Genomic DNA, 24312 nt, shown 5'->3' on the forward strand with positions numbered 1-24312 from the left:
TTCCTGTAGAAGGTTGCATACCAAATAGCTAAGGCGATGTGAATCCTTTGTTGGAGCTGGCCAGGTGTCATGTTACCACAGCATGCGCTGAAGGATTTTTATAACTCCATGCCCAATAGTATACATATGATTGACATGGAATTATCTCTACAATATTCTTCATAATCACCATCGTCTCTACAGTTCAAGCTTTGGCTGAAACAGCGGCAACAGATGAGGAGTCTAGTAATTTTGTCGTTAGGGAAAGTGCAACATACCTGCAGTTACATTACAGGCGGCTTTTACAGACATAGGCTTGCTTTAGGTCAATCGCTTAACCCCTTCAAGACCCAGCCTATTTTGACCTTAAAGACCTTGCCGTTTTTTGCAATTCTGACCAGTGTCCCTTTATGAGGTAATAACTCAGGAACGCTTCAACGGATCCTAGCGGTTCTGAGATTGTTTTTTCGTGACATATTGGGCTTCATGTTAGTGGTAAATTTAGGTCAATAAATTCTGCATTTATTTGTGATAAACACGGAAATTTGGCGAAAATTTTGAAAATTTCGCAATTTTCACATTTTGAATTTTTATTCTGTTAAACCAGAGAGATATGTGACACAAAATAGTTAATAAATAACATTTCCCACATGTTTACTTTACATCAGCACAATTTTGGAAACAAAATTTTTTTTTGTTAGGAAGTTATAAGGGTTAAAATTTGACCAGCGATTTGTCATTTTTACAACGAAATTTACAAAACCATTTTTTTTTAGGGACCACCTCACATTTGAAGTCAGTTTGAGGGGTCTATATGGCTGAAAATACCCAAAAGTGACACCATTCTAAAAACTGCACCCCTCAAGGTACTCAAAACCACATTCAAGAAGTTTATTAACCCTTCAGGTGCTTCACAGCAGCAGAAGCAACATGGAAGGAAAAAATTAACATTTAACTTTTTAGTCACAAAAATTATCTTTTAGCAACAATTTTTTTATTTTCCCAATGGTAAAAGGAGAAACTGAACCACGAAAGTTGTTGTCCAATTTGTCCTGAGTACGCTGATACCTCATATGTGGGGGTAAACCACTGTTTGGGCGCACGGCAGGGCTTGGAAGGGAAGGAGCGCCATTTGACTTTTTGAATCAAAAATTGGCTCCACTCTTTAGCGGACACCATGTCACGTTTGGAGAGCCCCCGTGTGCCTAAAAATTGGAGCTCCCCCACAAGTGACCCCATTTTGGAAACTAGACGCCCCAAGGAACTTATCTAGATGCATAGTGAGCACTTTGAACCCCCAGGTGCTTCACAAATTGATCCGTAAAAATGAAAAAGTACTTTTTTTTCACAAAAAAATTCTTTTAGCCTCAATTTTTTCATTTTCACATGAGCAACAGGATAAAATGGATCCTAAAATGTGTTGGGCAATTTCTCCTGAGTACACCAATACCTCACATGTGGGGGTAAACCACTGTTTGGGCACATGGTAAGGCTCGGAAGGGAAGGAACGCCATTTGACTTTTTGAATGAAAAATTATTTCCATCGTTAGCGGACACCATGTCGCGTTTGGATAGCTCCTGTGTGCCTAAACATTGGCGCTCCCCCACAAGTGACCCCATTTTGGAAACTAGACCCCCCAAGGAACTTATTTAGATGCCTAGTGAGCACTTTAAACCCTCAGGTGCTTCACAAATTGATCTGTAAAAATGAAAAAGTACTTTTTTTTCACAAAAAAATTATTTTCGCCTCAATTTTTTCATTTTCACATGGGCAGTAGGATAAAATGGATCATAAAATTTGTTGGGCAATTTCTCCCGAGTACGCCGATACCTCATATGTGGGGGTAAACCACTGTTTGGGCACACGGCAGGGCTCGGAAGGGAAGGCGCGCCATTTGACTTTTTGAATGGAAAATTAGCTCCAATTGTTAGCGGACACCATGTCGCGTTTGGAGAGCCCCCTGTGTGCCTAAACATTGGAGCTCCCCCACAAGTGACCCCATTTTGGAAACTAGACCCCCCAAGGAACTTATCTAGATGCATATTGAGCACTTTAAACCCCCAGGTGCTTCACAGAAGTTTATAACGCAGAGCCATGAAAATAAAAAATAATTTATCTTTCCTCAAAAATGATTTTTTAGCCTGGAATTTCCTATTTTGCCAAGGATAATGGGAGAAATTGGACCCCAAATATTGTTGTCCAGTTTGTCCTGAGTACGCTGATACCCCATATGTGGGGGTAAACCACTGTTTGGGCGCACGGCAGGGCTCGGAAGGGATGGCACGCCATTTGGCTTTTTAAATGGAAAATTAGCTCCAATCATTAGCGGACACCATGTCACGTTTGGAGAGCCCCTGTGTGCTTAAACATTGGAGATCCCCCAGAAATGACACCATTTTGGAAACTAGACCCCCAAAGGAACTAATCTAGATGTGTGGTGAGGACTTTGAACCCCCAAGTGCTTCACAGAAGTTTATAACGCAGAGCCATGAAAATAAAAAAAAAAAATATTTTCTCAAAAATGATCTTTTAGCCTGCAATTTTTTATTTTCCCAAGGGTAACAGGAGAAATTTGACCCCAAAAGTTGTTGTCCAGTTTCTCCTGAGTACGCTGATACCCCATATGTGGGGGTAAATCACTGTTTGGGCACATGCCGGGGCTCGGAAGTGAAGTAGTGACGTTTTGAAATGCAGACTTTGATGGAATGCTCTGTGGGCGTCACGTTGCGTTTGCAGAGCCCCTGATGTGGCTTAACAGTAGAAACCCCCCACAAGTGACCCCATTTTGGAAACTAGACCCCCAAAGGAACTTATCTAGATGTGTGGTGAGCACTTTGAACCCCCAAGTGCTTCATAGAAGTTTATAATGCAGAGCCGTGAAAATAATAAATACGTTTTCTTTCCTCAAAAATAATTATTTAGCCCAGAATTTTTTAATTTTCCCAAGGGTAACAGGAGAAATTTGACCCCAAAAGTTGTTGTCCAGTTTCTCCTGAGTACGGTGATACCCCATATGTGGGGGTAAACTACTGTTTGGGCACATGCCGGTGCTTGGAATTGAAGTAGTGACGTTTTGAAATGCAGACTTTGATGGAATGCTCTGCGGGCGTCACGTTGCGTTTGCAGAGCCCCTGATGTGCCTAAACAGTAGAAACCCCCCACAAGTGACCCCATTTTGGAAACTAGACCCTGAAAGGAACTTATCTAGATGTGTGGTGAGCACTTTGAACCCCCAAGTGCTTCATAGAAGTTTATAATGCAGAGCCGTGAAAATAATAAATACGTTTTCTTTCCTCAAAAATAATTATTTAGCCCAGAATTTTTTATTTTCCCAAGGGTTACAGGAGAAATTGGACCCCAAAAGTTGTTGTCCAGTTTCTCCTGAGTACGCTGATACCCCATATGTGGGGGTAAACCACTGTTTGGGCACACGTCGGGGCTCAGAAGGGAAGTAGTGACTTTTGAAATGCAGACTTTGATGGAATGGTCTGCGGGTGTCACGTTGCGTTTGCAGAGCCCCTGGTGTGCCTAAATAGTAGAGACCCCCCACAAGTGACCCCATTTTAGAAACTAGACCCCCCAAGGAACTTATCTAGATATGTGGTGAGCACTTTGAACCCCCAAGTGCTTCACAGACGTTTACAACGCAGAGCCGTGAAAATAAAAAATCATTTTTCTTTCCTCAAAAATTATGTTTTAGCAAGCATTTTTTTAGATTCACAAGGGTAACAGGAGAAATTGGACCCCAGTAATTGTTGCGCAGTTTGTCCTGAGTATGCTGGTACCCCATATGTGGGGGTAAACCACTGTTTGGGCACACGTCAGGGCTCGGAAGTGAGGGAGCACCATTTGACTTTTTGAATACGAGATTGGCTGGAATCAATGGTGGCGCCATGTTGCGTTTGGAGACCCCTGATGTGCCTAAACAGTGGTAACCCCTCAATTCTAACTCCAACACTAACCCCAACACACCCCTAACCCTAATCCCAACTGTAGCCATAATCCTAATCACAACCCTAACCCCAACACACCCCTAACCACAACACTAACCCCAACACACCCCTAACCCTAACCACAACCCTAATTCCAACCCTAACCCTAAGGCTATGTGCCCACGTTGCGGATTCGTGTGAGATATTTCCGCACCATTTTTGAAAAATCTGCGGGTAAAAGGCACTGTGTTTTACCTGCGGATTTTCCGCGGATTTCCAGTGTTTTTTGTGCGGATTTCACCTGCGGATTCCTATTGAGGAACAGGTGTAAAACGCTGCGGAATCCGCACAAAGAATTGACATGCTGCGGAAAATACAACGCAGCGTTCCCGCGCGGTATTTTCCGCACCATGGGCACAGCGGATTTGGTTTTTCATATGTTTACATGGTACTGTAAACGTGATGGAAAACTGCTACGAATCCTCAGCCAAATCCGCACCATGTGCACATAGCCTAATTCTAAAGGTATGTGCACACGCTGCGGATCCGCAGCAGTTTCCCATGAGTGTACAGTTCAATGTAAACCTATGGGAAACAAAAATCGCTGCACACATGCTGCGGAAAAACTGCACGGAAACGCAGCGGTTTACATTCCGCAGCATGTCACTTCTTTGTGCGGATTCCGCAGCGGTTTTACAACTGCTCCAATAGAAAATCGCAATTGTAAAACCGCAGTGAAATGCGCAGAAAAAAACGCGGTAAATCCGCCATAAATCCGCAGCGGTTTAGCACTGCGGATTTATCAAATCCGCAGCGGAAAAATCCGCAGAGGACCAGAATACGTGTGCACATTCCTAACCCTAGCCCTAGCCCTAACCCTAACCCTACCCCTACCCCTAACCTTAACCCTAACCCTACCCCTAACCCTATTCTAACATTAGTGGAAAAAAAAATAATTCTTTATTTTTTTATTGTCCCTATGGGGGTGACAAAGGGGGGGGGGGTCATTTATTATTTTTTTTATTTTGATCACTGAGATAGATTATATCTCAGTGATCAAAATGCACTTTGGAACGAATCTGCCGGCCGGCAGATTCGGCGGGCGCACTGCGCATGCGCCCGCCATTTTGGAAGATGGCGGCGCCCGGGAGAAGACGGACGGGACCACGGCTGGATCGGTAAGTATGATAGGGTGGGGGGGGACCACGGGGGGGGGATCGGAGCACGGGGGGGGGGGGAATCGGAGCGCGGGAGGGGTGGAACGGAGCGCGGGGGGCGTGGAACGGAGCACGGGGGGGCTGGAATGGAGCACGGGGGGGTTGAACGGAGCACGGGGGGGGTGGATCGGAGTGCAGGGGGGGTGATTGGAGCACGGGGGGGTGATTGGAGCACGGGGGGAGCGGACACGAGCACGGGGGGGAGCGGAGCACTGGACGGAGGGGAGCCGGAGCAGTGTACCGGCCAGATCGGGGGGGTGGGGGGGCGATCGGAGGGGTGGGGTGGGGGCACACTAGTATTTCCAGCCATGGCCGATGATATTTCAGCATCGGCCATGGCTGGATTGTAATATTTCACCCGTTATAATGGGTGAAATATTACAAATCGCTCTGATTGGCTGTTGAAAGTGAAACTGCCAATCAGAGCGATCGTAGCCACGAGGGGGTGAAGCCACCCCCCCTGGGCTAAACTACCACTCCCCCTGTCCCTGCAGATCGGGTGAAATGGGAGTTAACCCTTTCACCCGATCTGCAGGGACGCGATCTTTCCATGACGCCGCATAGGCGTCATGGGTCGGAATGGCACCGACTTTCATGACGCCTACGTGGCGTCAAAGGTCGGGAAGGGGTTAAAGGTTTTCTCATGAGGAAAGATTGTAGCACAGCCCAGTATAAACACAGTCACCATCACACTGGAATACTGGAGCAGCACTAATATGTCATGGAAGGAAGAGTAGCAGACAACAGTAGAGTTGTAAACTACAAGATATTTATTAAGACTAGGCCTTGGGGCAATGCAGTTCTGAATAATTGACAAAGGGGAAGAGTAGCACACCCATCATCTTCAGATCTAATGCAGTCAGTGGAGTTATCCAGCATAGGTAAGCATCACCAGCCGCAAAAAAAACACTGATGATTATTATTATTCATTTTTATAGCGCCATTTATTCCATGGCGCTTTACATGTGAAAAAAGGGGCATACATAGGCAAGTACAATAAACATGAACACTACAAGGCACACACAAGTACAGAAGGAGAGAGGACCCTGCCCGCGAGGGCTCAGAGTCTACAGGGGATGGGTGAGGATACACTAGGAGAGGGTAGAGCTGGTCGTGCATGATGCGCTTATTTTCCATTGCCACACAATGAATATCTTATGGTGGCAGCAGCATGTAACCCTCCAATATGAGGATGCAATAAGCCTATTGTGACAGCTCCCTTTTCTCCCAGGTCACCAGTGACTGAGAACATTGTCCCTGAGGGTCTCGATCTAGTCCTGGCACCTTCATCTTGGAATAGTCTGAATAATTGATGCAGCGCTCCAGCTTTGTGATTGGACGGCTGTTATCTGTCTCATGCGATTAGTGCAGATCTGTCACACAGAATTATCTTGTAGATCATGACATTTAACTAGAGCAAAGCTCGGCTGCTGCCATGACTCAGCTCCCCGCGGCTCCCGTCATTTCCACTGGTGGCCGGGGCTGGCGGCAGTGAGATTTTCCCAGCTAGACCTCCCTGACTCCTCTGCTCTGAGAGTGGATATCCACTGCCCCGTACTATCAGTGTGCAGCACAGGCTCCATCATGTCACAATCTAGTAGATGTGAGGGCATATGGGGAGGCAGGCAGCAGGGTGCACAGAATGCAATATAAGGTCATGTATGCACCTATAATGCTGGCGATATTCTGTGTAAGTATGGTTACATTCACCATCTCCATCTATCAGGAAACAATGTAAAGGATCACACTTCGCACATCCATATTTTGTTTGGACCCCGACATTTGTCCTTTGTTTTACTAATCTGCATCTGTCACAGTCACCAGTTATTCGGCTCCACTGAATCTCAATCGATGTGTTGTGATCTTCTCATTAACATCTCTTCAAATTTCCTAGAAAAGTACTGTTGGCTCATCAAACACCACTGTGGACTCGGGTACTGCCATTGGAGCAGATCACATTGTCTGCAGTGGTTTCTATGCAAGCACCCATAGATCACAGATATCCCCTAGGCTGGGAGGCAAACAGTGGGAACCAAGGTGAGCAGAACCAGTGCCATGTGGTTACCTACTACCTGTATGCCACCTGGCTCAGTCACGCGCATGCTGCCGGGCTCAGTCACGCGTACGCCGCTGGGCTCAGTCACACGCACACTGCCTGGCTCAGTCACGCGCACGCCACCTGGCTCAGTCACCCGCACGCCGCCTGGCTCAGTCACCCGCACGCCGCCTGGCTCAGTCACGCGCACACTGCCTGGTTCAGTCACGCGCACGCCACCTGGCTTAGTCACGAGCACGCCGCCTGGCTCAGTCACGCGTACGCCGCCACAGAATTACTATTTTGCAGGGCATGCAGTACCTTACAACATATAACATTGCAGTAACCTGGTTATAATACTGACATGATGCTTTTCCTTCTGTGGCCATTACAGCAGCAGGACACTTGTGGATTTTACATACAACTCTAGAATGAATTTCTTCATACAGGCTGCACGCAGGGTGTATGGCCTGTATTTAGCTTCCACAATCCTGATGAAGTACAGAGGTACCCATGTGGCTTCACTTTGTTATAATATTTTGCTGGAAAGAGGTTTCATTCCTACAGTGACCATGAGATAACGTGCACCTAATTATGGGGTCTCTGAAAAACAAGCGTTGTCCCTCTATCCATTACATACAGGAGGCCTCCTACCGTGCTGGGCCCAGGTATCCATGCTACTAACCTTAGTGAACAGTAGGGAGGCGCAGACAATGCCCTATAATAATATAAAGGAGCCGTCTATGGCTACTCTGAAGTCATGTCTGAGCTGACAAGTGCTCCTAATGGTGAGGGAAACACGGAGTAGAACAACAGAAATGGAGGTAGAGGATGGCTACATCTGCACCCAGTACACTGGAAGTCTATGACACCGGGTGACTGAACATCCCATGGATGAAATTGTACAGTTAGGGTGTTATTGAGTGTGACCAGTATTACAGTATTCATGCACTTCAGCTGCCAGCTATTCTTCCCTTGGACATGACACAGAAGACTAAATTCTGCGGGTCGTCTCAGCTTGTTGCAGAGCTTTATCTGGATAAATCTCATAAACGAGTTGTTTCTAGAGAATGTGCTTCCCTATGTTGCGAGCTCTGCTCCCACGAGGAAATGCAGTTGCTACAGATTATCCTGACGGCAGCTGGATGTGCGGCTGGACGGATTTATGTTCAGACCTTCCTGTTACCTCAGAAGTAGCAGGGAGGCCTTATATCTGGAGAGCAGCAAATATTCCAGAAGAGGAGCGAGAAGATGACGTTAGTAAGAGATGAAGCTCCTGCGTCACATGTCAATCTCTCCGACTAGCATGTGACTTCCCGCCAGTGAGTTGTGTAACAGCTGCCAGTCGTCGGGGTTATTGCTGAAGACAGCCTTGGAGTAGATGGCCACCTGCTCCTGCAGTCTCTCCAGCTCCACCTGCGTGGCCTGGTTGAGTCGGGCCAGTTCTTTCGTTTTCATGGCAATGCTCAACAATCCGGAGCGGCGTAAAACATCCAGTGTGTTGTGAAATCGTCGGCTTTTGTTCTGTTGCTGGTGTGCAGGCAGCGTCCCATCTTCACTACGTGAGATACTGTATGAGGACACTGTGTGGGGGTCTCCTCTAACTCTGCTCGCAGTATCATTGGTGCCTTTTGGTGGAGTTGTTAGATCCAGCTCACAACATGACACTTCATCGCTCAGCACTACAGACTTCTGTACGTGGCTCTTGGGGACAGCGGATGCTGCATTTCCTTTAGCTGTGAAACGCTGTAATCCTGAGGCTAGCCTCTTGGCCTGGATGTGGTGGGACGGATTAGCCGCCCTCTTGTTGGTGTTTGGATGGGTTACATTGGAGGAAAGTTGACATGGATGCGGGGCGATCTTGGTGTAAGAGTTCAGGATCGGCAGGTACTTTCTACAGATAGGCTGAGACTTCGTAGAAGGTATTGATGGGGGCAAAACCAGGATTTGTGAAGAAGTTGGGAGCAACTGAAAAGACGGATGTCCGGCCCATGACTGGATATGAGGGTCAGGTCCGGACCCCTGGAAGAAAAAATGAGAAAGATCGAAACACACCAGACTTCTGTAAAAATGACTGAAAAGCTGCTGCTGCCAGTAGGGTACGTATGACGATGAAATGCTACAACCAGAGGGAGGCGACCAGAAAACATTGACTAGAGAAAGTCAGGGGCGACCAGAGAAAGAAGGGGGCAACCAAAGAAAAAGGGGGCTATCAGAGAAAGGGGAAGGCGATTAGAGAAAGGGGAGGGCACCAGTGGGCTGCGACCAGAGAAAGAGGGAGGCGACCAGAGAAAGAGGGTTGCGATCAGTGGGCTGCGACCAGAGAAAGAAAGAGGCGGCCAGAGAAAGAAAGAGGCGGCCAGAGAAAGAGGACGGCGACCAGAGAAAGAGGGGGGACAGCTAGATAATGAGGGGGGACAACCAGAGAAAGACGGGGGACGGCCAGAGAAAGAGGGGGGACGGCCAGAGAAAGAGGGGGGACAGCTAGAGGATGAGGGGGGACAGCCAGAGAAAGAGGGGGACGGCCAGAGAAAGAATGGGGCGGCCAGAAAAAGGAGGTGACCAGAGAAAGAGAGGGGGAGACCCGAGAAAGAGGGGGGCGGCCAGAGAAATAGGGGGGCGGCCAGAAAAAGAGGGGGGCGGCCAGAGAAAACGGAGGGCAGCCCGAGGGAAGCAATCAGAGAAAGAGGTGGGGAGAGGTGATAGAAAGACGGGGGTAGCCAAAGAAAGACGGGGGAGGCCACAGAAAGAAGGGGGGGGTGATGGCCAGAGAAAGGGGGGACGGCCAGAGGGCTGCGATCAGAGAAAGAGGGGGGTGACCAGAGAAAAAAGGGCCGCGACCAGAGAAAAAAGGGCCGCGACCAGAGAAAAAAGGGCCGCGACCAGAGAAAAAAGGGCCGCGACCAGAGGAAAAAAGGGCCACGACCAGAGGAAAAAAAAGGCGGCGACAAGAGAAGAAGGGAGCTGTAATATGAGAAGGGCGGCGACACAGGGTTGCAACCGGAGGAGGAAGAAGACAGAAGGCTGCGACAAGAGAAGGAGGAAGGCGACAGAGGCATACAAGCAGAGGAGGAGGGTGATGATAGAGGAATCTAAATCAAGGAGGACAACAGGGAGGTCTGACTTTTCTATGCACTCCCCATAGTGAACACAAGAAAGTGAGTGTGATGCGTTGCAGACACAGTAGATTGCAGCGTTCAGTACACATCAGTCTCCGCTATGGCTGAAACATGGGAAACCCTTCACACCTTTAGGTGGAGCCAACATGTTCACTTGTGGGCAGTGACATTATTGGGGTTGATGTACATGGATATTAATTGTGTAAAATGTAATAATATATCAGCTGTAACATCCATATGTAACCTGTCATACCTGATCAACTAGCAAATTCTTCAGGACCAGCAGAGGAGGATGGTGGGACAGAGGACGCGTCGTGCTCCAGTGCAATGATGATGGGACACACTCCTCTGTGTCGGTCGGCTCCACAGAACTCAGGCACTCAGATGCAACATCTACAGAAAGAAAAAAGGTATCAGGCGCAAGATACGGCAACGGCTTGGCACAGACACACAGCACGTCATACAGCTGACAATGGGCTCTGACGTGGCACTGTGGGAAAACCACATTCAGAAGACATATTATAAACATGAGAAAAGTTGGAAAGGACCAGGGTGATCATCATTGCACAATTACACAAACTATATATAAAAGAAAATTCAGGACTCTGGCTCCTCGAAGCAAATGCTGTAAAACAAAGCTATCCTGAAGGAGGTGAGAAAGACCAAAAGACTACACAGCCCTTGGCTCATGCACCCACAACCAGAGGAACACTAATCAAAAATGGTGGTCATGGAAGGAGACAACAGGAAGACACTTTTGCACAAAAAAAAAAAAACACAACCCAAAACACCCGTGAGTACAGACCGTGCGTAAAGCCCAGTCTGACACATGAAGAGTACAACTGCTGACTAAGGCTTCTTTCACACTTCCGTCGGTACGGGGCCGTCACAAAGCATTGGCGCGACGTACCAACGGACGTTGTGAAAATTTGGCACAATGTGGGCAGCGGATGCAGTTTTTCAACGCATCCGCTGCCCATTCTAAAGTCCCGGGGAGGAGGGGGCGGAGTTCCGGCCGCGCATGCGCAGTAGGAATTGCAGGATCCGACGTACGAAAAAAATGTTCCCTTGAACGTTTTTTCGATACGACGGTCCGCCAAAACACGACGCATCCAGTGCACGACGGACGCGAGGTATGGCCATACGTCGCGATCCGTCAGCAATACAAGTCTATGGGCAAAAAACGCATCCTGCGGGCAACTTTGCAGGATACGTTTTCTGCACAGAACGACGCATTGCGATGGACAGCAAAAGACGGAAATGTGAAAGAGGCCTTAGTGCAGATCCTTTAAGCGCAGTCATCAATAATGGTAACTTACAATCAGACCAGAGAGCCAAGGAGTAAAAGGTAAGCCGATACAAGGCGTGCGGGTAACAAACACTACTTGACTTAGTAATTTGTTTGTCGTACCTGAGTAACCCGAGTCTTTATCCGATTCTGGAGCTGCAGGAATGGCGTTTCTGGGCTGATCCACTTGCGCTGTTCTACGGCACGGTCTTGGCTTCTCTTGACTGGTGGAGCCCGGATCCAGGTTCTCCATATTAGAAAACTAAAACAAGAGATGATTGTGACGATGAGTCTACCGCGCTGAGGAATTCAGGGCTCCAAAAACGAGAGTAAAGGACATCAATGATATACTAATAAATGATGTTGAAGAAAAATATGTGACCCACCAAATCCACAAGCTTTTCTGTCCTCCACTTACATCCATAGCATTAACATGGAGTCACCCCTCTGCAGATATAACGGCTCTCTGTGGGGATTTCAGCCCTTTCAATTAGAAGAGCATTTGTGGAGTTAGACTCTGATGCTGGGGGAAGGCTGGACTCACAATCTCCATTATAGCATGGGGTCCAGGCTCTGCGCAACCGCACATGTTCCCCCCTCCATGTCTTTATGGATCTCCTGCTCTGGGCACAGTTATTGACAACAGATAAGGGTCTTCACCAAGCTGTTCTAAAGCTGCAGTTGTCTACTATGTCCTTTTCCTAATTATTTGGATTTAGCAGGCCCTTCAATTATCTGCACATCAGTAGAGGTGATCAAAGACCCCCACCAATTATGCAGCTCAGCAAACAAGTCTGAAAGCGCACACAGAACGGCTGCAGTTCAATGCTTTCTATTAAATCAGTACTCCAGCCGGTGTGCACTCTCAGATAGGAACTGTGCGCTCCTGTCTGCTCAGCTGCACACTTCTCAGGGGTCTAGTGGGGAATTCAGGACCTGCACCATCACCGATCTACAGGCAAATCAAGGGCCTTCTAAATATGAAAAATTAGAAAGAAAATGTACTTACTCTTTCAGATTTTCCTTCACTGGAACTAAGGGGCTGAGGCCGAGCCCCGGAAACAAGCCCATAGCATTATCCTCCTCCATATGTACAGGGGCACAATGCAGTCAGGGGAGGAACGTCCTCCTGGAATCACCAAACCCAGACTCCTCCATCAGACGCAGATAGAGAAGTGCGATCCATCACTGCACAGAACACATCTCCTCCAGAGTCCAGTAGTGGTGGCCTTACACCACTCTATCAGACAATGGGACAAGCCAGGAAAGTGAGGCAGAGGGTTAAGGTGACACGTTGCCGGGGCTTGGAGGAAGGAGGTTACAGCGACACTGAGGCAGTGGGACAGAAGGAGAAATTGGAATTCAATATGTAGAAGGTGTAATATTATTAGCAAATACCTCTAATTAGAAATGTAGCATAGTTCTTCTGATTTGTGATGTCGCTTACCCCATGTGCAGGGCATTGCAGTAGCTTAGGTATCGATGGTTATGACCGACCAATAACAAATAATTGTCACTATAAGGTCATAGGCATGGATACCTAAGCTACTGCAATGCCCTGCACATGGGGTAAGCGACATACCAAATCAGAAGAACTATACTACATTACTAATTGGAGGTGATTGCTAATATTATTATTATTACATTTACTAGATATTGGGATAGGATCTTGGAGATACTCCTTTAAAACTACGGTACTTGAAAATACAAAAACATTTTTTTTGCAAAAAACTTTTTTTTTTTAGTTTAGCACCCGAGTATTCAATATATTTGTGTGGTATTCTATACCCCATATTACACCACATCACATACAAGTACTTGTCACAAAATTAGAATATCATCAAAAAGTTAATTTACTTCAGTTTTTCAATACAAAAAGTGAAACTCATACTCGTATATTATATAGAGTCATTCCAAACAGAGTGATCAATTTCAAGTGTTTATTTCTGTTAATGTTGATGATTCTGGCTTACAGCCAATGAAAACCCAAAAGTCATTATCTCAGTTAATTAGAATAATTAACAACAACAAAAAAAAACACCCGTAAAGGCTTCGTAAGCGTTTAAAAAGGTCCCTTAGTCTGTTTCAGTAGCTCCTCAATCATGGGGAAGACTGCTGACATGACAGATGTCCAGAAGGCAGTCTTTGACACACTCCACAAGGAGGGTAAGCCACAAAAGGCCATTGCTAAAGAAGCTGGCTGTTCACACAGTGCTGTATCCAAGCATATTAATGGAAAGTTGAGTGGAAGGAAAAAAAAAGTGTGGTAGAAAAAGGTGAACAAGCAATTGGGATAACCGCAGCCTTGAAAGGATTGTTAGGAAAAGGTCATTCAAAAATTTGGGGAAGATTCACAAGGAGTGGACTGCTGCTGGAGTCGTTGCTTCACTAGCCACCACACACAGATGTATCCAGGACATGGGCTACAAGTGTCGCATTCCTCATGTCAAGCCACTCAGGACCAATAGACAACGCCAGAAGTGTCTTACCTGGGCCAAGGAGAAAAAGAATAGAACTGTTGTTCAGTGGTCCAAGGTTGCTGTTTTCAGATAAAAGTAAATTTTGCATTTCCTTTGAAAATCAAGGTCCCAGAGTCTGGAGGAAGAGTGGAGAGGCCACAATCCAAGTTGCATGAGGTCTAGTGTGAAGTTTCCACAATCAGTGATGGTTTGGGGAGCCATGTCATCTGCTGGTGTAGGTCCACTACGTTTTATCAAGACCAAAATCAGCACAGCCAAAATTTTTTAGAGAACTTCATGCTTCCTCTGCCGACAAGCTTTTTTGGAGATGGACATTTCATTCTCCAGCAGGACTTGGCACCTGTCCACACTTGCCTTAACCCCATAGAGAATCTATGAGGTATTGTCAAGAGGAAGATGAGAGACACCAGACCCAACAATGCAAACGAGCTGAAGGCTGCTATCAAAGCAACCTGGGCTTCCATAACACCTCAGCAGTGCCACAGGCTGATCTCCTCCATGCCACGCCGCATTGATGCAGTAACTGATGCAAAAAGAGACCCAAACAAGTATTGAGTGCATTTACTGAACATACATTTCAGTAGGCCAAAATTTCGGATTTTAAAATAATTTTTCAAGCTGGTGTTATAAAGTATTCTAATTTACTGAGATAATGACTTTTGGGTTTTCATTGGCTGTAAGCCATAATTATTAACAGAAATAAACTCTTGAAATACTGTTTGTAATGACGCTATATAATATATGTGTTTCACTTTTTGTACTGAAGAACTGAAATAAATCCACTTTTTGATGATATTCTAATTTTGTAAGAAGCTCCTGTATACAGATGTAATATTCTCATATTATACCGCAGGGTACACATACAGTGGGGGAAATAAGTATTTGATCCCTTGCTGATTTTGTAAGTTTGCCCACTGACAAAGACATTAACAGTATATAATTTTAAGGGTAGGTAAATTTTAATATTGAGAGACAAAACATCAAAAATAAACTCCAGGAAATCACATTGTATAAATTATATAAATTCCCATTTTGCAGTGAGAAATAAGTATTTGATCCCCTAACCAACCATTAAGAGTTCTGGCTCCTACAGACCAGTTGGACACTCCTAATGAACTCGTTAACTCCATTAAAGACAGCTGTTTTACATAGTCACTCTTATAAAACTCTAACTTCTACAACACGGGCAAGACCAAAGAACTTTCTAAGGATGTCAGGGACAAGATCATAGAGCTGCATAAAGCTGGAATGGGTTACAAAACCATACGTAAGATGTTGGGTGAGAAGGAGACAACTGTTGGTGCAATAGTAAGAAAATGGAAGAAATACAGATCTTCCTTTCCTGATCTATTTATCACAATCAATGACATCACACTTTCCCAAGTACTGGAAGTCTGCAGCCTCGGAGTAACCCTTGACTCTGCCCTGTCCTTCAAACCGCACATCCAAGCTCTTTCCACCTCCTGTCACCTCCAGCTCAAAAATATTTCCAGAATCCGTCCTTTCCTCAACCCTCAATCTACTAATATGCTTGGGCATGCCCTCATCATCTCCCTCCTCGACTACTGCAACATCCTTTTCTGTGGCCTCCCTGCTAACACTCTCACACCTCTCCAGTCATTCCTTAACTCTGCTACCCGACTAATTCATCTATCTCTTCGCTACTCCTCCGCTTCTCCCCTCTGCAAATCTCTTCACTGGCTCCCATTCCCGCAGCATACCCAGTTCAAATTTCTAATACTGACCTACAAAGCCATCCATAACCTGTCTCCTCCAAATATCTCTGAATAAATCTCTCGATATCTTCACTCACATAATCTCCGGTCCTCCCAAGTCCTCCTTCTCTCCTCCACACTTATTCGCTAATCACCTAATCGCCACCAAGACTTTTCCAGAATATCGCCCATCCTCAGGAATTCTGTGCCCCAACACGTAAGACTATCAATCACATTCGGAGCCTTCAGACGGAACCTGAAAACCCACCTCTTCAAGAAAGCTTACAGCCTGCACTGACCCCGCTGCCTCCTCATCACTACCGGAGCTACCTCCTCACCAACACCGGAGCTGCTGCAACCCCCCAACCTACTGTCTCCTTCTCCACCATCCTGTAGTATGTAAGCCCAAAAGGGCAGGGTCCTCTCCCCTCTGTAGCAGTCTGTCATTGTTAGTTTGCTTACTGTAAGTGATGTCTGTAATTTGTATGTAACCCCTTCTCATGTACAGCACCATGGAATCAAGAGTGCTACATAAATAAATAATAATAATAAAAATACAAAATGACTATCAATTGACATTGATCTGGGGCACCATGCAAAATGTCACCTCGTGGGGTATCCTTAATCATGAGGAAGTGAGATCAGCCTAAAACTACACAACCCGCTAATGATCTCAAGGCAGTTGTGACCACAGACACCAAGAAAACCACTGGTAACACATTACGCTGTAAAGGTTTAAAATCCTGCCGTGCTTGCAAGGCCCTTCTGAAGTTTGCCAATGAACATCTGGATGATTCTGTGAGTGATCGGGAGAAGGTGCTGTAGTCAGATGAGAAAAAATTGAGCTCTTTGGCATTAACTCAACTCACCGTGTTTGGAGGAACAGAAATGCTGCCAATGACCCAAAGAACACTGTCCCCACTGACAGGCATGGAGGTGGAAACATTATGTTTTGGGGGTGTTTCTCTGCTAAGGTCACAGGACTACTTCACTGCTTCAATGGATGGTGTTAGGGGTCGAGTTCCCGCCTCTGCACAGGGGGAATCTCGAGTCATCTCCTCTGCGGTCTCCCATTCCTCTCCAACCACAGTGGTACCTGCTCAGCGGAGACATCGGTCCCAGCGTCTGGCTCAGCCTGACACTGTGTGGATGGTTTCTGCTGCTTTCCCAGGCTCAGCCATTGTAGCCAGTACTGGTCAGTGGCGAGCAGACGTCTCTGGGACTAAGTCCTGCTTTTTCCCTTCTGAGCATGCCCAAGGTAAGACCTCTCATTGGAGGTCAGGGGTCACATGCTAAGGTACTGCTGCAGCTCCCTTTGGTCTTCTAGGAAGGTCCTGAAGTTGCTCTGGTATTGTAGCAGCTTCCATTGGTCCTCTAGGAAGGTCCTGAAGCTGCTGCAGCTATAAAAAGTTTGCATGGACACATGGCCATGCGCTAGTATCACTTCATGTTATGAGCTTGCTAATTGTGGTCACGCCTGTATTCAGGGACCTGGCTGAAATAAGCCCCTAGAATACCGGCACCTCCGGTGAGGAGTTTGTATGATTGTATTCAAGGAACCGGCTGAAATAAGCCCCTAGAATACTGGCACCTCCGGTGAGGAGTTTTTGTGTGCTTCTCTGTGTGCGTGAACACTGACTGCCATCAGCTCAGCAGTTAGCTGTGTTACCCTGTAACGCTAACAGGGCACAGCGTCTTCTTTTCTGTGTGACTCAGTGAAGTAATGAGTTCACTTATACCACCATATAGTGCCGTCATTTTCTAGCAGCAGGTTGTCTCCTGTACGGTGGACCCCAGGCTGCGAACGCACCAATTATAACATCCATATTAACTTGGTGAGTTCCGCCAGTCCTCACAGATGGTGCCATGTACCGTAAAATCCTGTGTGATAACGTCCTTCCCTCCGCCAAAACATTACAAATGGGTTGTGGCTGGCTCTTCCAGCAAGACAATGTCCCAAAACATACAGCCAAGGCAACAAAGCAGTGGCTCAAAAAGAAGCACATTAAGGTCATGGAGTGACCTAGCCAGTCTCTAGGCCTTTAATCCCTGCCACATCTGCAGTGGATCTGGTCTTCAGCCTCTTGATAATCCAGGTTTTGGTTGCAGGGTGGATTTTTGGCATGTTGTCAGAGCTCAAGTTGCAGTTCAAGTGAAGGTTTGGGGTGCTGGGTTTCTTTTTATACACACATAGTAATTAACGGATCATTTACTGAGCACAGGTGAGGATGTAAACTAGGATTGGGTGCACTACATGACCAGGCGACAAAACTTTTGTCTTGCCAAAATATGACCATTCTGTGTCCATTAACTGATCAATATTTCTGCATTGATACCAATTTATTTTCTTAACCTAAACCACATTTCGGAGTGTTTCCGCTTTCTAAAGAATAATTTATACAACCAATGGATGAATTTAACGTCAGGTTATAAGCTTTTATTTACATAACATGGATAAGCGACATAACTTCTGTCAGGGAGTGTACCGCAAGTCATATATATATGTAATATCCCATAACATACCACAGGGCACATAGATGTAATATCCCATAATACACCACAGGTCACATATAGATGTAATCAGGGTTGTGGAGTCGGTATAAAATGGATCGACTCCTAAAATATATAATAAATTGGGTACAGTAGTTCAATGCATGTTGTGGGGAATATTTTTTTCATAAGAATTTGGGAAAGTTATGAAATGTCCTACTCCTGATCTAAGGTCCTGACTTTTAGCTGAGATGAATATGTGCTGCAGTTTACGTTCATGACAAGTAGTGAAGCTCCTCCTCTACAATAAGGGGGGAAAAATAAACACACAAGGAAGGAATGCCTGCATTCATCTCAGTACTTCTGGAGTGAACAGGAAACCAGGATTAAGGAAGGTAAGTACTTCTTAAAGCATATCTAAATCTTTCAGAAAACTGTGCATAAATCAATAGTCCAGTATATTTTGTCTCTGTATGTTTGATGTTTTAGTTTGTTTTTCCTCTTAGCTCATGTTTGGAGAAATTAGATGCTCTGATGTCTTATATATACACTAAACATAGAATATAAGGGGAAAAACTGTTTTATATCATCTCAAATTCGAAAATACAGTAACGGGAACGATAAGGACTACAGTACAGACCAAAAGTTTCGACATACTTCATTTAAAGATTTTTCTGCATTTTCATGACTATGAAAATTGTACATTCACACTGAAGGCATCAAAACTATGAATTAACACATGTGGAATTATATACCGTATATACTCGAGTATAAGCCGACCCGAGTATAAGCCGACCCCCCTAATTTTGCCACAATAAACTGGGAAAACTTATTGACTCGAGTAAAAGCCTAGGGTAGGAAATGCAGCAGCTACCGGTGAATTTCAAAAATAAAAATAGATGCTCCATACCGTTCATTATTGTCCCATAAGATGCTCCATATAAAGCTGTGCCACATATAATGCTGCATACTGTTCATTATTGCCCCATAGATGCTCCATATAAAGCTGTGCCACATATAATGCTCTGCACCGTTCATTATGGTCCCATATAAAGCTGTGCCACATATAATGCTGCATACTGTTCATTATGGCCCCATAGATGCTCCATATAAAGCTGTGCCACATATAATGCTCCATACTGTTCATTACTGCCCCATAGATGCTCCATATAAAGCTGTGCCATATATAATTCTGCTGCTGCTGCAATAAAAAAAAAAAAATCATATACTCACCTCTCTTAGCTCAGGACGCCGGCGCTTTCAATATTTACCTGCTCCTCGTGCGGCTCCGTCTCCAGCACTGACGCTCAGCAGAGGGCGCGCACTGACTACGTCACCGCGCCCTCTGACCTGAGCGTCACTGCCAGAGGATGCTGGAGACGGAGCCGCACCGGAACAAGGAGCAGGTAAATATCGCGAAGCGCTCCCCTCCCCGGGGAGGGACTTACCTGCTCCCGGCGCGGTCCCTGCTTCTTCCAGCGCTGCATCGTCATCCTGTATTGAGCGGTCACAGTTACCGATCATTACAGTCATGAATATGCGGCTCCACCTCTATGGGAGGTGGAGCCGCATATTCATGACTGTAATGAGCGGTACCATGTGACGGCTCAGTACAGGAAGAAGCTGCAGCGCTGGAAAAAGCAGGGATGTGCAGGGACCGCGCCAGCAGTAGGTGAGTATAACTAGACAGCCCCTGCCCCCCCTCACCTGCCGACCCCGGGTATGACTCGAGTATAAGCCAAGAAGGGGACTTTCAGCCCCCAAAAAATGGGCTGAAAATCTCGGCTTATACTCGAGTATATACGGTGTTAGGTCTCGAGTTCCCGCTTCTGCACAGGGGGAATCTCGAGCCATCTCCGCTGCGGTCTCCCATTCTTATCCAGCCGCAGTGGAGTCTGCTCAGCAGGGACGTCGGTCCCAGCGTCTTGCTCAGTCTCACTCTGTACAGAGAGTTACTGCTGCTTCTTCAGCTTCTGCCATTAAAGCCAGCAGCGAGCGGACTTCTCTGGGACTAAGTCCTTGTCTGCACACACTGAGCATGCCCAGGGCAAGATCTCCCGTTGGAGATCGAGGGTCATGTGCTCAGGCCCTGCAGCACATTCCATTGGTCCTCTTGGCAGGTCTTGGAAGGGCAAAGTTTCTGTGGCCACTTCCTGTGCTGCAACTATATAAACTGCGCATGACCGCACGGCCATGCGCTAGTGTACATTTGCATATGTGTGTTTGTTGTGAGTGCAAGTCGTCCTTGGATACCCCTTCCCTATTGAATGTCTGTTCGCGGAAGGTGTATGGTTGCTATCTAGCGCCCGACTTATCCTACAGCACGAATCACACATTACAGCGTCCAGTTGCTGTGACCGCCAGTACGGCGCCGTGCACTTCCTCTGTGCTTTCCTTACCCAAGCCTGGGTGGTTAGTGGCGTTCGTCAGTGCGGCACCGCATGCACTCTTGTGCCCTAATATTGTTATTCAGCTTCCTTACACACCCAGTTGCGGTGTTGTGCCAGCAAGGGTCTAATCGGACTTCAATCCTAGTTGGGGTTGAGTTCGCTGACTACTTGCTCGCGCTCTATGTGCGGTACCGCGATCCTGTGACGCAACAGGATCGCTTCCTTCACGCTGGGTGAAGTTTAACCCACGTGTGTATACTTATGAGTACCGCCATATAGTCCGTCATTACTTGGCAGCAGGTTCCATCTCTGCACGGTGGACCCCGGGCTGCGAACGCACCTTACTCTATCTGTCTTTGTATTTGGTGCGTTCCGCTAGCCCTAACATTACACTAGCGCCAGGGTCTGGCTAGTAATGACGGACAAACAGCAATCCTTGCGGTATATCCAGCAGCTGGAGGGTAGGTTGGCGGCTCTTGAGAGCGCAACCTCAGCTGTGGATGTTACCGCAGTTGCTGTACAGGCTGCTAGCGTGGCTGCAGCAACCCTGTCCATTGCCACCCCTGCTCCGACATTTTCTCGCCTCCCGCTGCCAGAAAAATTTTCTGGTGATAGCAAATTTTGTAGGGGATTTGTGAGTCAGTGCTCTATTCACCTCGAGCTCCTGGCTGCACGTTTTCCCACAGAGCGGGCTAAGGTGGGATTTATAGTGTTTCTCTTGTCGGACAGGGCGTTGGAATGGGCTACGCCGCTGTGGGAGCGTGGCGATCATGTGGTGCAGAGTGCTCCGCTGTTTCTGAGCACTCTGAAACAGGTCTTTTTAGGACCTCAAGTCACCCATGATACTGCGCTCCAACTGCTGGCATTAACTCAGGGTGAGTCCTTGGTCAGTCAGTTTGCCGTCCAATTCCGCACTTTAGCTTCTGAGCTGGATTGGTCGGATAAAGCTCTTATCCCCATATTTTGGAGGGGCCTGGCTGACCACGTTAAGGACGCTCTGGCCACTAGGGAGATTCCTGCCACACTGGAGGACTTAATAACTGTCTCCACTCGAATTGACCTCCGTTTTAACGAGCGGAGGTTAGAGCGAGCCCAGTGTAGGCAGAGGTTTCGGCTGGCTCCTACCTTCGCCAAACCTCTGGAATCTCCGGTCCTGGTTCCTGAGTCACATGAGGCCAGGGAAGTGTCACAAGCGGGATCTAAGTCCCGGACCGCTTGTGCACTCAAGGTCTGTCATGTTTGCCAGCAGTCAGGACATCTAGCCACCAGATGTCCTCAGGTAGTAGGTGGAGGTACACTAGACACGGCGATGTTTGCCTCTAAATTGTCCTTTAAGGGGACAATTACTATAGGCTCATTCTCCCACTCGGTAGAGCTCTGCGTGGATTCTGGGGCGGAGGGCAATTTTATGTCTTCTGCCTTCGCCCAACGTCACGCAATACCCCTGGTTATGCTAGCTCAACCAGTAACAGTACGAGTGGTGAATGGGTCGACACTGCCCTCACAGATTACACACCAGACCATCCCTTTTACTCTGTCCATGTCGCCATCTCATCAGGAGATTATATCTCTGCTCGTCATTCCTGAGGGAATTGATGAGGTCCTGTTGGGAATACCTTGGCTACGGTACCACTCTCCTCATATTGAGTGGTCCTCTGGCAGAATCCTGGGATGGGGCGAATCTTGTGGGGGTAGGTGTCAGAGGGAGTGCGTTCAGGTTGCTACTACAGAGGTACCCGCAGATCTTTCCTCTCTCCCCAAGCAGTATTGGTCTTATGCAGACGTGTTCTCCAAAAAGGCGGCGGAGATCCTTCCGCCCCATCGCCCCTATGACTGTCCTATTGATCTCTTGCCTGGTGCTGAGCCTCATCGGGGTCGAGTCTATCCGTTATCTCTCCCGGAGACGGAGGCAATGTCACAGTACATCCAGGAAAATCTGGCAAGAGGATTCATTAGGAAGTCAGTGTCACCTGCTGGGGCAGGGTTCTTCTTCGTGCAAAAGAAGAATGGGGAATTGCGTCCATGCATAGACTACAGGGGTCTTAATGCCATCACCGTTAAAAATAAGTATCCTTTGCCCTTGATATCTGAGCTCTTCAATAGGCTTCGGGGAGCAAGGGTATTTACTAAACTAGATCTGCGGGGTGCTTACAACCTGATTCGCATCCGTGAGGGGGACGAATAGAAGACGGCTTTTAACACCAGGGATGGGCACTATGAATATCTGGTGATGCCCTTCGGGCTCTGTAATGCCCCAGCCGTTTTCCAGGACTTTGTGAACGATATCTTCCGGGATATGCTTTCCACCTCGGTCGTAGTCTATCTGGATGATATTCTCATCTACTCTCCAGATATTGACTCCCACCGGAGAGATGTTTGCAAAGTCTTCGACCTCCTACGGGCAAACTCCCTCTATGCCAAGTTGGAGAAGTGTATGTTTGAGCAGGAGTCCTTACCTTTCCTAGGCTACATCATCTCTGCCCAGGGATTGGCTATGGATCCTGCCAAACTACAGGCTGTGATGGACTGGCAGGAACCCCATTCTCTTAAAGCGGTGCAGCGCTTTATGGGGTTCATTAATTATTATCGCCAGTTCATTCCGCACTTCTCAACTTTGGTAGCTCCCTTGGTTGCCCTCACCAAGAAGGGGGCGAATCCCAAATTGTGGTCTGAGGAGGTCTCCAAGGCCTTTAACTCTATAAAGTCACACTTCGCTAGCGCTCCCATCCTACATCGCCCCGATGTTGATAAGCCATTTATCATGGAGGTGGATGCCTCTTCTGTTGGTGCTGGAGCAGTCCTCTTCCAAAAGGATGCTCAAGGTCGGAAGCATCCTTGCTTCTTTTTCTCCAAGACCTTCTCACCAGCAGAGAGGAATTATTCCATCGGGGACAGGGAGTTGCTAGCCATGAAGTTGGCTTTCTCGGAGTGGAGACATCTCTTGGAGGGAGCACGTTTTCCCTTCCAAGTCTTCACAGACCATAAAAATTTGGTGTACCTGCAGACAGCCCAGCGGTTGAATTCTCGCCAGGCCAGATGGTCCTTATTCTTCTCCCGGTTTCATTTCACCCTCCATTTTCTTTCTGGGGAGAAGAACATTCGGGCCGACGCTCTCTCTCGCTCCGTTGTGTCATCTGCGGAGGAGGAGGAGGAGCCTCGGTTTATTGTCCCCACCGAGAGCTTGAGAACTGTAGCCCCGGTTTCGCTAGAGTCTGTGCCTCCGGGCAAGACTTTTGTACCATCCAGTTTGCGACCGGAGGTTCTCTCTTGGGCACACTCGTCCAGGGTGGGTGGACATTTTGGTACCAAAAGGACATCTGAGTTACTGGCGAGGACATACTGGTGGCCGCATATGGCTCGTGATGTCGCAGAGTATGTTCGGGCGTGTGTCTCTTGCGCCAAGAACAAGACTCCTCGGCAACGGCCAGCTGGTTTGCTTTATCCTCTGCCGGTGGCGGACAGGCCCTGGGAGATGGTCGGGATGGACTTTGTGGTGGGCTTACCCAAGTCTCGTAACTGCACCATTATCTGGGTGATCACCAACCATTTTTCCAAAATGGTGCACTTGGTGCCTCTTCCACGGCTACCTTCTGCACGGCGTTGGCTGTCTTGTTCGTCAAGCATATCTTTCGCCTACACGGTATGCCAGACAAAATTGTTAGTGAC

The 24312-nt window shown here is 47.2% G+C and overlaps 1 protein-coding gene across 3 annotated transcripts in view; it reads right to left on the reverse strand.

The window, feature by feature from the left end:
* Nucleotides 1–5876: 5876 nt before the first annotated feature.
* CIPC (CLOCK interacting pacemaker) overlaps nt 5877–24312 on the reverse strand; it is a 31787-nt gene continuing 13351 nt past the window's right edge. For 2 of the 3 annotated variants that reach the window (XM_069735959.1, XM_069735968.1), the window contains exons 2-4: nt 11695–11833; nt 10537–10676; nt 5877–9186 (exon numbers count right to left, since the gene is read on the reverse strand). In XM_069735959.1, the coding sequence (XP_069592060.1) occupies nt 8446–9186; nt 10537–10676; nt 11695–11824 (1011 nt within the window). In that variant the 5' untranslated portion in view covers nt 11825–11833 and the 3' untranslated portion in view covers nt 5877–8445. Of the gene's footprint in view, nt 9187–10536; nt 10677–11694; nt 11834–12580; nt 12901–24312 lie in introns of all 3 variants that reach the window. The other variant, XM_069735977.1, reaches the window with a different exon arrangement.

The sequence above is a fragment of the Ranitomeya imitator genome, chromosome 1 (assembly GCF_032444005.1).
Source record: "Ranitomeya imitator isolate aRanImi1 chromosome 1, aRanImi1.pri, whole genome shotgun sequence".
NCBI lineage: Eukaryota > Metazoa > Chordata > Amphibia > Anura > Dendrobatidae > Ranitomeya > Ranitomeya imitator.